At 37.3% G+C, this 18,905-nt stretch overlaps 1 protein-coding gene across 2 annotated transcripts in view; it reads left to right on the forward strand.

Annotated features, from left to right (window-relative positions):
- Nucleotides 1-18,905, forward strand: part of PLCB1 (phospholipase C beta 1) — a 699,301-nt gene that overhangs the window by 11,904 nt on the left and 668,492 nt on the right. For both annotated transcript variants that reach the window (XM_081257138.1, XM_081257139.1), the window contains exon 2: nt 6,263-6,340. In XM_081257138.1, the coding sequence (XP_081113264.1) occupies nt 6,263-6,340 (78 nt within the window). The remainder of the gene's footprint in view (nt 1-6,262; nt 6,341-18,905) is intronic.

Consider the following 18,905-nt stretch of genomic DNA (forward strand, 5'->3'; position numbering starts at 1 on the left):
GCTTCCAACTTTTTGCTGTATTTTGTTAAAAGAGATTTTTATACCTGTCAGTAAAAGGCAACTTTTTAATGGTACTTCTCTCCCCTGCTTTGCATCCTCCACCCTGGACCTTCTTCCCTCCTCTGCTTTCCTTTCCTCGGGGAAATTTCAGACCTGACAGGCTCTGGGAAGAAAATCCTCTTCCATGCTGGTGCACATAGGAGATTTACTTCACCGATCCTAATCTCACAATCTATCATCTAAGACTGCCTTTAGTGTGTGTGTCTTTGTATGTGCGTGTGTTTCATAGTCAGGGCTGCATTGCTGACGCTTGTTGGGCATCACATCTGATTTTCTGTGACACTTGGAATTTCTTTTCCTTCCACAGCTGTTTGTGTATGTGTTTGCCGTCTTTGGCTCTGCTGCTTTCCGAGGCAAGTCTTGGTCAACCCCGGTGGAGCATGGCTGTTTTTTTTTCCCTTGTTGACTCTGTAACATTGATTAGTTGAGACGTGCACATCTCTAGCCATGTGTGTTTTCTGTTTCACAACATGAGGATACGAAATCCCTGTGGAGTCAGGATCGTGGTCAATCTTGGCCAGTAGACTTTCTGACAGTGGCACCAATGGGTGGGCTGTTTGTCTGTGGGTCTGTGAGCTAGCTGGTCCTTGACATTAGCCTTAATGGGTTATAGCTTGTACCAGTTTTGTAGGGTGTCCATGACAAAGTAGCACGGACTGAGAGTCTTAAACCACAAACATGTGTTCTCTCACAGTTTTGGAGGCCGCAAGTCTGAGATCAAGGTGTTAGTGCAGTTGGTTCCTTCTGAAGACCCTGAGGGAGGGATCTGTTCCAGGCCTCTCTCCATAGCTTGTGGGTGGCTGGCCTCGCTGTGTTGTCACATCACCTTCCTTCTGTATGTGTCTGTGTCCAGATTTCTTCTTTTTATAAGGACACCAATCCTATTGGATTAGGGCCCACCCTTAATGACCTCCTTTTAATTTAATTGCCTATGTAAAGACTGTTAACCATATAGGGTTGCACTTTGAAGTACTGGGTAGGACTTGAACATATGGATTTTGGGGTGGGGCACAATTTAGCTCATTACTAACCTGAACCTGGTAAAGTAGAACTCAGAGGGCAGCAACATATTGGCTCTCTTCAGATACTTGAAGAGTTGACACTTAGAGAAGCAACTAGATTGATTTTGTATAATTGGGCTGTCTAAAAATTTCATTCAGAAAAACCCAAATGAACTTCTTGGCCAACCCAATAGTTAGGTGTTAAAACTAAATGGTGGGCTTCCCTGGTGGCGCAGTGGTTGAGACTCCGCCTGCCGATGCAGGGGACACGGGTTCGTTCCCTGGTCCGGGAGGATCCCACGTGCCGCGCAGTGGCTGGGCCTGTGAGCCATTGAGCCTGCGCGTCCGGAGCCTGTGCTCCTCAATGGGAGAGGCCACAACAGTGAGAGGCTTGTGTACCGCAAAAACGAAAACACAAAAAAACAAAAAAACCTAAATGGTAGCTGCATATGTGGAAAAAAATCCCAAAACTTTCTAGCTGGCATTATCTGACCAAGTTTGCTTTGTGAAAAAGATTTCCCTGTTAAGGAGAAAACTTATTTTCTCGTGAAGATTTAGAGCTCCACTGCCCAGTAGAAATATAAAATGAGCCACACTTGAAATTTTAATTGTTTTAATAGCCACATTAAAAAAGCTTCAAAAAAAACAGGTGGAATTAATTTTAACAATATAGTTTGTTTAACCCGATATATTTATTTACATATATAATTAATAGAAAAATTATTCATGAACTACTTTACATTCTTGTTTTCATTGTCAGTCTTTCAAATCTTATGCACATCTTAGCCAACTCGCCACATTTCAAGCGCTCCGTGGTCTCAGGTGAGCCCATATTCAACAGTGCAGGTGGACAGTGTTGCTTTCTCAGTTGGGGCCAGATCATCTCCAAAGAAATGAAAAATGGTTCTTGAGGGACAAAATTCTTATTCTTTACTTTTTATTTTGTATAAAGCACAGTATACATATAGCATATAAATAGATATACAGAATATCTGTGATATTAACATTTCATGGAAGATGATTAGGAAAACAAATGTTGAAAAAAGCCCTAATTTAGCAGATCAGCAATGAAATTGTTGAGTGACCTTGGTGTAGAGTCTGTCCTTGACGTTTAATTCCAGTGCTTCCCTTACTAGCTTAGCTAGGTTTCCTTGGACCTAGTCATTTAAGCTAAGCCTTTATCTATTTATATGTAAAATCGGGATAAGTGTCTACCTCTTAAAATATTATAAATATCAAAGGAGAAATTCCATTTCCAGTTCATATTGCAGTGATTGGCTCAGACCAAACATTTAGGATGTGTCTATTATTTATTTGGTCAGGGAGTTTTGTAAAGAATATTCTGGTATTGGGAGAGAGTTTGGACTGTTTTGTCATTTCCTCCCAGTTTCTTTAGGACATTGTATTTATTGATTGATTGATTGATTTATTATTATATTTGCCTTATTATATTAGTTTTGGGTGTACAGCATATTGATTCAATATTTTTATAGATTATACTCCAGGGTATATAATTTGTTTTATGGTGATTCATTTATTTTCACATTTCATCTTTTTTTGAGATGTAAATATCATATAACATTGCATTAGTAGTATATGTTATTCATTTATATCAGCACATTGATGCACAAATCATAATAAAGAAGTTATAGGACTTTGTAATTTTAATATTGATTGCAGTGACTCTTTTTCTTACTGAAATATCTCTCATTCTTTTGGATGTTGAGGTTTTAAGAAGTCCCTTTACTTTGTTCCTTGACTGTCCTTTATTTAACCTAAAATCTTTTTGGAGATTCATGTAAATTGTAGAATAGCAGCTTCTTATATCATTATATTAGTCTTCATTTTTAATAAGATGGGATGAGAGTAAAATGGTTTCTGTCAATGAAAGAGGAGTAAATAGAGATTTACTGTATGTTACCCACAATTACTAACTTAAGACAGGTATGTTTATTAGTGTTCTTCTTTTCAAGGTAGATGTTTATTGGAAAAAAATACCTTATCACTTTAAATAAGCAAATTAAAGTTGAATTCCTAGTTAGAAGCCATGTACTTATAAGACACAGGGATGTCTACATTTCAAGCTCACTGGTGCTCCTGGGCATTTACATCATTGTATTCCTGATTCAAAGCCTCACCCATTGTCGGCCTGTGTCAGTGGATCTGAGTCTGGTTCCTGGACCAGTAGCAGCAGCATAACTGAAAATAAGTAGAAATGCAGATTCTCAGACTCTATTCCAGATCTCCTAAGTGAGAAACTCCAGAGAAAGGGCTCTGTAGTCTGCATTTTAACCCGTAGTCCTTGTAAATCTGATGCACCCAAAAGTTTGAAAACCACCTTCTTATGGAATACACATCTTACGGATATTGATGGAGGGAGAAAGAATAAAACATAGACCATCTGAGAGTTATCTCCATTATTCTGCAGTAAAATGCTACAGTTGCCTTGGAAATGAAGGATGGCCATATATTTCAAACTTCAACTACAGCATATATTCTGATAATTAATAGTACTTGAGATCTGGGTTGAGTAGGGGGAGAATATAGGCACTTGCAGCTATGTGAGAGGTGTGAAAAAAGGAGGTGGAGTTGAAAATGGATATTCACGTATTTCTGGGTCAAACCCTGCCTTGCATGGCAAGAATACCAAGTTCCAGCTGATCTTGGAATGTTAAAGGTGATTATGGAGGAAGCAGGCAGGGAGCCCAGATAAATGATCATTTAGTAGAGGAACTGTGGCCGGAAGAGTGGGGTCAAGAAAGTACTGAACAAAGGAGCTTTAATTTTGAAGGAGGAAAAGGAATAAGCTAGAAAAAGCAGTATCCGAAACAATGAGGCAGCCTAACACAATGTTCCAACATATAAATTTGAGCTGTTTTGCTCGGCTAACCTTAAATATTTTATTGTCTGGGATTCTTGCAGTGAATTGTCACTAAGATTTTGATTAGAATCTTATCAGATGCTCTTGTCAGACACTCTGATTAGGAAAGTAACTGACGTGAAAATGATAAGTTACACCTACAAGTTAATTCCAAATTTACCTGGAAATTGGGATGTGTGTTCTGTGAAGCCTATTGGAAACTTTTATTTCGCCCAACTCTGGAAGAGTAGGTGATGAAACAGAACTGAAAATATTGCTATGATTTACTGGAAATATTGCTCTGAACTTTTATGCATGTAATCTCATAGGAGAAGCTTCAAATATTTTAAAATTTATCCTTCCATTATAATATCAAATTTGTTTCCAAATGTCTTTTTTTTAACATTTAAAAGTAATTTTGGAATTTAAAAATTCCAGCTGAAGCTCTATGTAACAGCACAAGCCTTGTAAAAGATATTTTCAGACTGCATGTTAAGAATGAATCTTAAGACTATCAGGATAAAACAGCAAGGCAGTTGCTCAAAAAATTAAATATAGAACTATCATATGATCCAGTTATTTCACTTCTGGGTATATATGGAAAAGAATTGAAAGCAGGGACGCAAACAGATATTTGTAGGCCCATGTTCATAGCAGTGTTGTTCGCAATAGCCAGAAGGTGGAAAGAAACAACCCAAATGTCCATCAGTCAATGAATGGAAAAACAAAATGATACAGACATATAATTGAGTATTATTCAGTCTTAAAAAGGAAGGAAATTTTGACACCTACTATAACATGGATGAACCTTGAACACATTATGCTGAGTGAAATCAACCAGATACAAAAGGAAAAATACTGTATGATTCTACTTATATAAGGTACCAAAGAGTAGTCACATTCTTAGATACAGAAAATAGAATGGTGATTGTCAGGGCCTAGGGGGAGGAGGGAATGGTGAGTTAGTGTTTAACGAGTGTGAAGTTTCAGTTTGGGAAGATGAGGATGGATGGTGGTCATGGTTACACAGCAATGTGAAAGTACTTAATGCCCCTGAACTTTACACTTAAAAATAGTAAGTTTTATGTTATATATACTTACCACAATAAAAAAAGAATGCCATGATAAACTTTCATTTAATATTTTAATAAATCAGGTTTTAAACATAATCCACTAGAGTAATAATGAACATTTTTATGTGCCAAGAATTGATCCAAGTGCTTTACCCAAATTATCCTGTTTAATTCTCACAACAAAACTCTGAGGGAGGTATGATTATTATCTCTTTTTTTTCCAGTTGTGGTTGTGCAAAATGAGGCACGAGGAGGGGACAGGCAGAGATTTGAGCCCGAGGGGTTGGCCTCCAGAACCTGGCTCTTATAATAAAACTTACCCTGTGTACAAAAGCCTTAGATCTGCTCTAACCATCAGGAAGACAATCCCAAATTCCAAAATTATCTCTGCAAGTTCTAAATTTATTACAAATCTTTTTAATCAGATAGAGGATATGACATACCAGAGTTACAATGTGTACGAAAAAGTTGAAATAAACTGGTTATTTATGTCTCTTTAAAAAATGCAATTCCTGCAAAGGTCCCAGTATTTCAGTATAAAAATCCATATCCAGTGACATGTGTTTCTTTGTGCAGATGGTATGCCTTTCTGAAAATTGCCAAAAGAAAAGAACACATATTTTAGAGATGTTTAATATTATAATTACAATACAGGCAGTTTTTGCTTTATAATATGCATGCTTTAAACTCAGAAGACTGTTTATGATGTTTTATTTTATTGTGTGAAATTTAAATTTATAACAATTTTGTGTATAGCCTTCCGAATATATAGAAGATGGCCTTATTTACTGTTACCTTGGAAACAGCAATGCCTAAATGCTGTGTTTACTCTCTTCAGTACAATTAAAAATCATTTTATAGAGCAAATGTGATTTAAAATAATATCCTGAAGAATGGATTTTAATTAACTTTAATCTTATAAAATATGTAATGATGTTTAGTGTTAAAATTATTTGGAAAACCAAATATAGCTTTTTGTTAGAAAACATGCCAGTGCCTTTAAAAACTTGCCTTAATCAATAAATACATGCATCACTGGCCTTTTCCTTTATAAGTAATGTCCCAAAATTCTAATTATTAGTAAAGTACCTCAGTTATATAATTAACAATCCTATGATGTTAAAGATATCATGTTTAATTTTTTATTAGTTTTACTAATAATTGATGACCTTGGAGAAACTTAACAATTATAACTTGTTAAGTAATTCACAGGTAAGGCTTTCTATAGTGGCATATGTTGATATACGTGTATTTTCTTACATTTCTAGGACTCCACTATTGTCACTCCAATTATTCTGAGGACCGACCCTCAGGGATTTTTCTTTTACTGGACAGATCAAAGCAAGGTAAGAAGTGAGATATGTCTTTCTTACATTTTCCAGTTAGCTGCTGATTTGCGAAGCATTTAGCTTTCTATCCATTTCATGGATGGCTCTTTGTAATTTATTTAAAGATTCTACTTAAAAAGAATATCTTAGATAGAAATGTCTTGGGATTTTCCAAGGTCTGAAATATTAGCTGTGCTAAATCCTAGAACAATTGACATTTTTCAGGGTAAGAACATGGCATTGTGAATTACATTTGTTGTAGAGGGAAGTTAGCCAGTATTACTGCTGTTAAGTCTCCCACCAACTCTACCCATAAAAAATGAAGAAACATGATGAGAAAGTCATTTTTGTTGCTGATGACTGTAACTGTGGCTTTCCATTTCTCTTCATTCTCCCCTTTGCTGCTTATTAAGGGTTCTCCCAGCCTCAGCAGGAATTTGGCCTTGATAATTAGTTTTTTGTTAGAAAATCAGGAATAAGATCCCTTTAGACTATACCTTCACTTTTTCAGGAATTTCTTCCCATTTTAGCTTTCTGTCCACCATACCATGAATTTAGAATCTCATTTATTATGAAACCAATTGAGATGATTCCATATTGAATTATTAAAAGCTAGACTGTCTGCAGATCATAAGATTTCTTTGGAGTTTAATGGGTAGTTAGGTCAGAATATTCATAAAAAGTAGGTTATTATTTCCATAGATGATGCTATGGTTCTGCACTTGAACATACAAGGCCACAGACCACAGAATATTTTGGTCCTATAAGTTCTGATATTTGGAAAGATGGGACAGGCTTTATTGAGTGTGCTAAATCCATACTGAAACCAATAAAATACCTGGCATCAAACTGTGAGGTGCCTTTTCACGTTCTGGTGTTAGTTCTCTATATCTAAGGTTACTGGTGTTTGTCAGCTTAGCTTTTGGCCATTGGGGGCAACCTGAACTTCACCAGTGAGTAGTGGTATGGAAACTGCTCTGTGCAGTGGCATATTTGGGGTCAGAGTAGAGCCTGGGGAAACTCTTAGGGTGCTAGACAGTAATATCTGGCCCCCAGGGCCAGTCCTGAATGGGTCTGTTAACACGTCATCCAAAAGACAGATTTTAGCTTTGTGGTCCTGGAGTTACTTTCTGAATATGGGTGCCCTGTAATCATCTCTGGCCACAGACATGGGCCTAAAGCATAGACCCCAGCTAACGTCAAAAACAGTATTTGAGTAAGATTTCATACTGACTGTTCATGTTTATTACTGGGTGTGTTAATCACTTTGGCTTTGACATTCTGTTTGGTTTCCTGCTGTTATGTATAAAACAATGGCTTGAAAGAGGTTTTTTATTTTTTTCCTCCTAAAGGCTATTTTTAGAACTGTTGAAGCTATATTCATGAAAGATATATTTATAATGCCTAGAGCATTTTTAAAGGTTGGGTATTTGTACAAGAGACTAGACTGTCAGTTTGATTTTTTAACTTGTAAATCAAGCTTCTATAAAAGCAACAGAAGGTATTTTGGGGTTTTAAAATAATTCATAGCAACTCAGTTAAGCTCCCCTTTAAGACCAATAATAAATATTTCTTTGCTTAAGAAAGAGAAAGTGTTTAGGACCAGAGGCTCTTTGATGTACCTCTATTGTTCTGTGAACCCAGTATTTTAACTCATGCTTATTTTCAAATGTAGAAAAATCTCAGTTTTTTAATACTAACCACTTTCTCTTTGTTGTAATGCTGTTTATGACCAACTTAAACAAATACTGTGGTAGCAATACTTCTGTCTCTTTATTTATTTTCTTTTCATCTATATTAATCTTCCAGTTCTAGCCAAGAGATGGGAATTTCATTTTTCACTTTATAAGTCAACCATCAGTCATGTATCAGAATTTTGAGGTTTATTTTTTTAGTTAATGATCATATATCAGTATCTAAAAGATGAGACGATTTAAGAAAAAAATTAAACTTTCCATGATTCTAAGTTTGTCATTTTCTTCTGGCTCTAAGCCCAGTCCTGGAGTCAGAACGAGTGATGAATCCACTTCTAGGAGGTGGACTCCTGTAAGTGATATATTAGGAGCATAAATGTACGCAAGCAGAGATGGTACCTGCAAGTGAGTGGGGAGGGCACACAAACTTTAAGTCCATGTTTTTGCATAAAATCATTTGAAGGGATGGGCTTAATGTTGCAGTCAGATGATGCTTAGAGGCCCAGTTTCTTTAAGATATTTTTTTCTGACAATCAGTCTTGTTGATATGAATCTATCACATGTACTACAGAGGTTACGTCTCAAAGAAAAAATGTGATACTTTTAAGTTTATCCCCTGATTCCCTCCCTGCACCTGTTTGGAAGCTTGCGTTGGTATCTGGGTGATGTGCCTCTCTTCTCCCTGGAGCTTCTTCCTTTGTCTTTGTCCATGTTTCTCCTTGGTCCATGAAGCCTGTGCCGAAGCCCTTTGATTAGTGATCCCTTGAAGCCTACTCTGCTCAGAGGCGAGCTGAGTGGCTTAAGAAGCTCTTGGTAAAGAATATTGTTACAAGATCTTTCTCTTTATAACCCTGGAGGAGAATTCTCACATTTGACAGTTTCTCATCCATGCCTTCTCTCCTGTCATGGCCACATTGTACCATGCACCACTGATTTCAAGTCACTGGTTTCACTCTCTGTGAACATTGACATGCTTCCTTCTGTAACCCCTCCTTTGATTTGTCACCATAGAAATGATAGGTGGCAAAGAAGACAGACAGCCCAGGTGATTTAAGAACTTAAAAAACAGAGCTGGAAGGTAATTTTTAGGTAGCAGAAATGTGCTCTGATGAAACATTGAAAGAAAGTTTGGGGTTGGTTGGGAGCAGATAAATATGAACATTATCTTAAGGGATAAATGTTCATACTTTGTACCAGCTCTGGGCTTATTTTAATCATTCTTTCCCTTTTATTGTTGGCTCTGTAAATCTTATTGACTGTAATTAGCAAGAATGAGTTTCTGAATATGACTATTTTAAGCATGGTTGTTTTTCTTATGTCAGTGTGTGTTATGTAAAGAGGATCAGTTTATTTGTAATCATGAGTGAGAAGGGGCTCCTCTACAGCCTGAGTATGGAAGAGGTTGCCTACATTATGCTATGACTTTCCTTGGGAGCTCTGCCATATCAGGACCATAAACCAACATAGGAAGTGTTAGCCGTGAAGACCATGCGAACTACAAGAAGAATCTGTATGGGAGCTAAAGAAGAAAAAAGGGTCAGTGTAAAAGGCTAATAACAAAAACCTATCCTGCTAGAACATGAAACATAGTAAGCTGATGCCCTGCTTCTGTGCCAAGGTTGGTGTAAAAATAAAACTACTCACTACTAGATCCAAGAAATTCAATATAGTTCAGTAAGCTCTTCCTTGTATCCCTAAAACAGGAGCTTGGAGGAGGGGAAAGAGGAACATATAATTAAATTAACAAGGAAGAGGAGGAAAAACACATTTTAAAGGAAGGATTCCTACTACTTTATCTTTTTTGTTACAGATATTATTTATTTTTTTATTTTGTGGATAATCCACTAATAGGTTCTTTTTGTAAGAGAGTAAAGCAGTATTGATGCCTTTGACTCCTTCCCACCATTGACCCAATCCTTGTCTCTTCCAAAGTCAATTGCTGATAACAGTTTCATGGTATCTTTCCAGGTCTCCTTTTAATGAGTTTGTGCATACATTAACTATGGAAATATTTCATTTTGTTTCATTTATATCCATTTGTACCCTAAATAACATCATATTATTTTTACTGTTCCACAAACTGGCTTTTCACTTTACAGTATGTCTTACAGAACTTTTTGTGTAAGTACATATGAATCCACTTTATTCTTTTAAATTGCTCTATGTATCCTATAGAATGGATGACCAAATTTCATTTAAAAATAAAAAAAAATTCTCATTGATGGACTCTTGGTAGTTATCTGTTTCTAGTCCACAGAAAACAATCCTGAACTATAGAGTAATAGTCGGCCACGTGTATCCCTCTCTGAGTATATGGGTCAGGCGTCCCTGAGGTAAATTTTGAGAAGTACGATTGCTGATTGAAGGTTATATATATCCTAAATTTTAGTTAATGGTTGTGTCATTTTATAACTTTGCCAGTCTTGTGTGAGAGGAACTGTTTCCTCAATCCCCACCAACACTATTAAGAAACATTTTAATTTTTGCCAATCTGGTGCAACCATTGTATCTCTGCTCTAATTTGCTATTGCCTGATTTGCTACTGAGCTGTGTACATTTTCTTACATTTGTGGACAATTTCTGTTTTCTCTTACAGGAGTTACCTGCTGAATTTCCTTGCCTTGTGTTGAGAGTTGTCCAGGTATTCTGGATGTTAATCCTTTAGCTGTTAGGGACGTTGCAAATATTTTCTTCCTGTCTGTGGCTTGTCTTTGAATTTCTTAAGTTTTAACTTATGCATGACAAAAGATGACCTGACATTCTCAAATTTGATGTATTCACATTTCAACCTTTTTGCTTTTTTTTTTTTTTTGCTTTATTTAAAGCCTTTCTTATTCATCATCCTCATAGCCATCATTATTATTAGTTTAGATTTTTAATTCATGTATAGTTGTCTTAGTCCACTTAGGCTGCTCTGACAAAATACCATAGAATGGGTAGTTTATAAATGACAGATATTTATTTCTCACAGTTCAGGAGGCTGGAAGTCCAAGACCAGGTTATCAGCATGGTCCAGTGAGGACCCTCTTATGGGTTGCAGACTTCTGGTGTCCTCATGTGGTGGAAGGGGCTAAGGATCTCTCTGGAGCCTCTTTTATAATGGTGCTAATCCCATTCAGGAGGACTCTGCCCTCAGGACCTAATCACCTCCCAAAGGCCCCATCTTCTAATACCATCCTTGGGCATTAGGTGTTCGACATATGAATTTGGCCTGGGGGGTAGGGACACAAACATTCAGACCATAGCAATCATATAATGTATTTTGAACATCGATGTGAAGTTTGGTTCTAAATTTAATTTCTTCAAATGATTAGTCTTGTCTGTGGGTGGCTCCTCATTCTTTCCTTTAGGAGCCAGCTCTGATAGCACCGTCTCTTCTGTAGCTTTCTTCTGGCTGAGAGTGGAGGGTGTGGGAGGTGGGAGCTGCGTTGGTGGGTTGACCTGAGTTGATGCTCCCATTTCATTCCTAGTGCTAATACCTTCACCACCTCTTTGGGTGGCCCAGATCTACTCCTATGTTTTAATGTCTGTGGGTTTCTGGGATGTCATTTCCTACTTCCTTTTTATTCCATTTATCTTTTGTCTTCCATTCTTTCAGATTGAACAAGTACAATCCTTTCTGTGTACCCATAATCCTAGATGATAGACATATATTTACACCTGCATATCTAGTCATTTCTAGGGACCCAGGACCAGAGGAGGGCTCCACCATCTGCACCATATGCCATCTTTTTCTGGCCTATGATTTTGCATGAGACAACCATTTGGGATCCTTGTAGAGCAATGATTAAGCTTCTATTAAAGACAACTAAAGACCGCATTCTCTTATGGTAGCCTTAAATTTCTATACAGAGTTCAAAAGCAAAGTTTAAAAATTAAATATTTACATAAGACACAGTGATGTTTTCAGCATAAAAGTCCAGAATTCAAAAATATTTAAAATGATGCCTCATAGGGCTTCCCTGGTGGAGCAGTGGTTGAGAGTCCGCCTGTCGATGCAGGGGACATGGGTTCGTGCCCCGGTCTGGGAAGATCCCACATGCCGCAGAGCAGCTGGGTCCATGAGCCATGGCCACTGAGCCTGCGCGTCCAGAGCCTGTGCTCCGCAACGGGAGAGGCCACAACAGTGAGAGGCCCGCATACCGAAAAAAAAAAAAAAAGAAATGATGCCTCATAAACCTCTAAGAAAATCTAGAAATATCATGTTAAAAAAAAATAGTCTGGCCTCCAAAAGAACCACCAGGCACCACAGATTTCATTAATCATCATTTAGCAATGGCGTTTCCTCTTTCACACACACTTCCCTAGTATATCCCAGAAACATCAGTTTTGGACTTTCTTGTCTATGGTGAATGGGGTAAGACACTCAACAGTCAACTGAGTGCAGTGATATGATTATAAATTAAGAAGATCAACTCTATTCACTTTTATTTGGCAGTTTTCCCCAAACCCTGAAACAGCAACTGATTTACCTTAGAAAACAGCAAAGTACATGTGAGTATCACTCTTGGAGGGCTGGGATCATTGCTTGGTCTGCAGCAGTGCACCAATCATTGCCAACAAATCAGCAGCATCTATGGACTAAGTCTTTTCTTTCACCCTCCATGAATTTCCTTCACATAAAGAAATTAATAGAGCAGACATGGCCCAAAATCTAAGCCCACGTCCTTACTACTCCTGAGGCCGAGAGTTGGACCCCAGTGGCCAGCATTTGCATTCCTTTGCTTTTTCTGGCCTCTGGAGCTCATGTCACTGCCTGAATTAACACCCACCCAACCAAAGAAGTTTGATGGGCAAATACCACAGCTCCCTCACTTCTTGGATGGGATAACTCAAAGGTGCTAGCTTTCTGTTTTCTTCCAGTGCCCTCCAGGGTTAATAAGCCCATTTACCCTCAGTGGTAACTGGCTTGAAAACACACCTTTCTTGGGCTTCCTTCTCTTCCTGTCTCGATTCCCCATGTATCCTGGAACCACCTCTAAAATAAACTCATTTTACTAGAATCCTTGTTTAGCAACTGCTTAATATGGTTGCTTTGTACCTAACAACTTAATATAGATGCCCCATAGTTAAGGGCATTAAAAAGATTCCTTAGTAAGAGACACTGGAAACTGTTAGGTATATACTTTAAGCCAGGGAGGTTTTCTTTTCTTTTTCTTAAAAGAGTCCTGATGTGGGAGGCCAGAACTTGAAGTCGGACAGATGTGGGTTGGAGTTCTAGCTCTGCCTTGTACTCCATGAGTCATGTCTGGTGAATCTCTTCAACCATTTAAGCCTCTGTTTCCTCATCTGCAAGATGGGGTATAACTTTCTCAGAGTTGCTCATAAACATGATGCATGTGTGTAGCACAATGCTTGGCAGTTTGTAAACTCACTCTTCATGGTGGCAAACTCACTCTTTGTGGTGGCTTTTTAAAAAACATTTAATTTTAAAATTAGTTTAATTTTTTAATTAAATTTTAAAATTTCAGCTTTCCTGAGGTATGATTGACAAAATTTAAGATAGTTAAAGTATACATCTTGGTGATTTGATGGACATATCCATTGTGAAAGGATCCCCCCATCTAGTTAATTAGCACATCCATCACCTACCTCACTTATTTTTATGTTTGTGTATGTGTGAGAATATGTAGGTTCTACTCTCTTAGCAAATTTCATTTATATAATACAGTGTTGTCAGCTGTAGTCACCATACTATACATTAGATTCTCAGCCCTTATTCATTTTATAGTTGAAAGTTTATAGCCTTTGACCAACCTCTCCCTAGTTCCCTGGCACCCCAGCCCCTGGCAACCACTTTTCTGCTCTCTGTTGCTATGAGTCTGACACCTCAACCCTTTCTGAAGATTTCACATATAAGTGATACCGTGTCATATTTGCCCCTCTCTCTCTGGCCTTATTTCACTTGGCATAATGCCCTCAAGGTTCACTGTGGTGGCTTCCATTATTAGTATATAATGGACAGTTAGTCTCTGACTAAACCATTAGTCCCTAACTAATTGTTAGGGACCACAAATGTGCTGTTTTGAAAGCCAAGTGACCATCTATTTACATATATTTTAAAAGAGTTTTTCTTCTTCTTCAAGGTACTAGTAACTTGTTTTCTGTTTAGACTCTGCTGTGGTCTTTTGATCTAAAGCATTGAAACTTAGGTCTGTTTGGGCAAACAAGATGTTTATTTATGTATTTTGTAATGTTTTGGGAACAGAACTATGCAAGGCAAAAGAAGGGATTTATTGTTGAGAAGACTTTCCCACTGAGGGTAATTTGCTAATAAATACTGCATCATAGGTGAAAGGTTTTTGACCCTCGGGAATCAGAAGCATCTTATGAAATAAACTTTAAGATGATTTAAAAGTCTTGGATAGGAGAAAATGCTATTATTCACAAGAAGAATTGGGGTCCACCATGGTTGTCTGTGTCTTTTTTCCTAAGATAATCACTTTGGGATTGGATTTTCACTGCTATATTGGCACCAGGAGCTCCTTTTCCTCCATACTGATCAGATCCTTAGAGATTAAATTTTAGTGTTTGTGAGAATAATTTAGTCAGTGCTCTGTTGGATTGCTGAGGAACAAACTTATTCTCATCAGTTCTACTTCCAGATTAAGCTTTATTTATTATCAAGACTTCCTTCTTTTCACTGCCTTGAGTCCCAAAACTTTTGCCTCAATGAACTCTAGCTACTGTAGGACAGCTAATATGATTGCTTAGACTATGCAGATGCAATAGAAGAAAACATGCTATTAGAAAGGAAATTTTTACAAGGTTGTGAATCATGGTTTTTTAGTAAATGCATTTTAAAATCAAGCTGATTATTATGAAATGGCATCATTGTTCTTTCTTTGGAATCATTTCTAGGGTGTAAGTGCATTAACCTGATTTTCATGTCTCCATCATAGCACTTTATCAGGCAAATAACAACAGCAATGCTTGTTTGAATACACTGTAACCAGAGTTTATTACTCCTAATATAATTTAATTACAAAATTATGCCTCAGTTTTATGAGTTGCTTATTATTTAGCTCTTCCTAGTCTTGTAGTAGAAATTAAATTGGATGCTTTCCATGCTATGAAGTTATTATAATGGGATATTTGTACCTTTTGATACAAAATTAGTTTGAGATGCTGGATTAAAGGAATGTGTAGAGGATACATTTTGTATGTTGTTCATAATTTTATTTCTTGTTATGTGGAAAACCCATTTGCGCTTGCTGTGAGTAGAATTCACAAATACCTTGGTATTGACCCAATGTCTTGCTCCTTTGCTTGAATTATAGATGTTATAGATAGAGTGAGTCTATTTGTTTGACCTCTGGTTCCTTTTCTTGCCAATTAAAAATTTTGTGATCCTACTGATGGGGTCCTTGTCAAGCTCTTTCTATATTTAATAGCAGGACAAGCCTCTTTTTTCCTTCTGGTAACATAAATGGAGACTTACAGTTGAGTCATTTAAGCATTTACCAAAATAAAAATAGACTTAAATAAAAATATAATTATTTTCCATTTTTCACATTTTATCTTCGTTTGTTTCATTTAAATAGTTTTAAGAGGCAAAAACATAAACTTTAAACTATATGACAAACCTACAGCCAATATCATTTTCAGTGGTGAAAAACTGAAACCATTTCCTCTAAGATCAGAAACAAGACAAGGTTGTACACTCTCACCACTATTATTCAACATAGTATTGGATGGTTTAGCCACAGCAGTCAGAGAAGAAAAAGAACTAAAAGGAATCCAAATCGTAAAAGAAGAAGTAAAGCTGTCACTGTTCACAGATGACATGATACTATACATAGAGAATCCGAAAGATGCTACCAGAAGTCTACTAGAGCTAATCAATGAATTTGGTAAAGTAACAGGATACAAAATTAATGCACAGAAATCTCTGGCATTCCTATACACTAATGATTAAAAATCTGAAACAGAAATTAAGGAAAAACTCCCTTTTACCACTGCAACAAAAAGAATAAAATACCTAGGGATAAACCTACCTGAGACAAAAGACCTGTATGCATAAGACTATAAGACACTAATGAAAGAAATTAAAGATGATACAAACAGATGGAGAGATATACCATGTTCTTAGATTGGAAGAATCAACATTGTGAAAATGACTCTACTACCCAAAGCAATCTACAGATTCAATTCAATCCCTATCAAACTACCAATGGCATTTTTCACAGAACTAGAGCAAAAAATTTCACAATTTGTATGGAAACACAAAAGACCCTGAATAGCCAAAAAAGTCTTGAGAAAGAAAAACAGGGCTGGAGGAATCAGGCTCCCAGGCTTCAGACTGTACTACAAAGCTATAGTAATCAAGACAGTATGGTCCTGGCACAAAAACAGAAATATAGATCAATGGAACAGGGTAGAAAGCCCAGAGATAAACCCATGCACCTATGGTCACCTTATTTTTGATAAAGGAGGCAAGAATATACAATGGAGAAAAGACAGCCTCTTCAATAAGTGGTGCTGGGAAGACTTGACAGCTACATGTAAAAGAATGAAATTAGAACACTCCCTAACACCATACACAAAAATAAGCTCAAAATGGATTAAAGACCTAAATGTAAGGCCAGACACTATCAAACTCTTAGAGGAAAACATAGGCAGAACACTCTATGACATAAATCACAGCAAGATCCTTTTTGACCCACTTCCTAGAGAAATGGAAATAAAAACAAAAGTAAACAAATGCAACTTAAAAGCTTTTCACAGCAAAGGAGAATATAAACAAGACAAAAAGGCAACCTGCAGAATGTGAGAAAATATTTGCAATTGAAGCAACTGACAAAGGATTAATCTCCAAAATTTGCAAGCAGCTCATGCAGCTCAATATCAAAAAAACAACCCAATCCAAAAATGGGCAGAAGACCTAAATAGACATTTCTCCAAAGAAGATATACAGATTGCCAACAAACACATGAAAGGATGCTCAACATCACTGATCATTAGAGAAATGCAAATCAAAACTACAATGAGGTATCACCTCACACCAGTCTGAATGGCCATCATCAAAAAATCTACAAACAATAAATGGTGGAGATGGTGTGGAGAAAAGGGAACCCTCTTGCACTGTGGGTGGGAATGTAAATAGATACAGCCACTATGGAGAACAATATGGAGGTTCCTTAAAAAACTAAAAATATAACTACCATATGACCCAGCAATCCCACTACTGGGCATATACCCTGAGAAAATCATAATTTAAAAAGAGTTATATTAGCACAATGTTCATTGCAGCTCTGTTTACAATAGCCAGGACATGGAAGCAACCTAAGTGTCCATTGACAGATGAATGGATAAAGATGTGGCACATATATACAATGGGATATTACTCAGCCATAAGAAGAAAGGAAATTGAGTTATTTGTAGTGAGGAGGATGGACTTAGAGTATGTCATACAGAGTGAAGTAAGTCAGAAAGAGAAAAACAAATGCCGTATGCTAACACATATATATGGAATCTTAAAAAAAAATATTGTTCTGACAAACCTAGGGGCAGGACAGGAATAAAGACACAGACATAGAGAATGAACTTGAGGACATGGGGAGGGGGAATTGTAAGCTGCGACGAAGTGAGAGAGTAGCATGGACCTATATACACTACCAAATGTAAAACAGATAGCTATTGGAAAGCAGCTGCATAGCACAGGGAGATCAGCTCGGTGCTTTGTGACCACCTAGAGGGGTGGGATAGGGAGAATGGGAGGGAGGCACAAGAGGGAGGAGATATGGGGATATATGTATACGTACAGCTGATTCACTATGTTATATAGCAGAAGCTAACACACCACTGTAAAGCAATTATACTCCAATAAAGATGTTAAAAAAAAAGCAATCGATTTATTAAGTAGTTGGTGTCACATATTTTAAGGTGTTTTTTATATGCACTAATTCAATATTTTATTTTATTTTTAAAAATTTTTATTGGAGTATAGTTGATTTACAATGTTGTGTTTTTTTCAGGTGTACCACAAAGTGAATCAGTTATACATATACATATATCCACTCTTTTTTTTTTTTTTTTTTTTTGCAGTGTGTGGGCCTCTCACTATTGTGGCCTCTCCCGTTGCAGAGCACAGGCTCTGGACACGCAGGCTCAGCGGCCATGGCTCACGGTCCCTTCCGCTCCAGCGGCATGTGGGATCCTCCCAGACCGGGGCACGAACCTGTGTCCCCTGCATCGGTGGGTGGACTCTCAACCACTGTGCCACCAGGGAAGCACCCCCTTTTTTTTTTTTTTAAGATTCTTTTCCCATCTAGGCCATTGCAGAGTATTGAGTAGAGTTCCCTGCGCTATACAGCAAGTTCTTATTAGTTATCTAGTTTATATATTGTAGTGTTTAAGCACATTACTTTTAATTATTTTTTTATTATCATTGTTATCATAATCACCAATAATAGCAATCACATATATGGTGTTTTCTGCGTGCCAAACACTGTTCTGATACATGTGTACATGAGCATGCCCACACACACACATGTGCGTGCACGCACACACACACACACACACACACACACACACTTACTTAATCATTTCCATGAACCTGTGAGGCTAGGGCTGTTATCACCCCCATTTCTAGATGAGGACATTGACATGCACACAGAGGTTGAGTAATGACCTTGGTCATACGGTTTGTGAATTGAGGCAGAAATAGAACCCAGGCAATCTGGCTCTGTGTCTGGCTCTTAACTTCTTGCTTTTTAAAGACCCTGTTTAATTTTTCAAGTTAAGTGTCTTTCTGAGATTTTTTTTCTCATAGATTTGTCTGAAAATAAACCTCAGTAGGTATACTGCATGTGCATGGAAAAGGCAAAAAATATGAAGTGATTCTCAACTTGGGCTGCACGTGGAAACACTGAAATCACTGGTGGAAC

This window comes from Mesoplodon bidens, assembly GCF_964165515.1.
Source record: "Mesoplodon bidens genome assembly, chromosome: 15".
NCBI classification, from domain to species: domain Eukaryota; kingdom Metazoa; phylum Chordata; class Mammalia; order Artiodactyla; family Ziphiidae; genus Mesoplodon; species Mesoplodon bidens.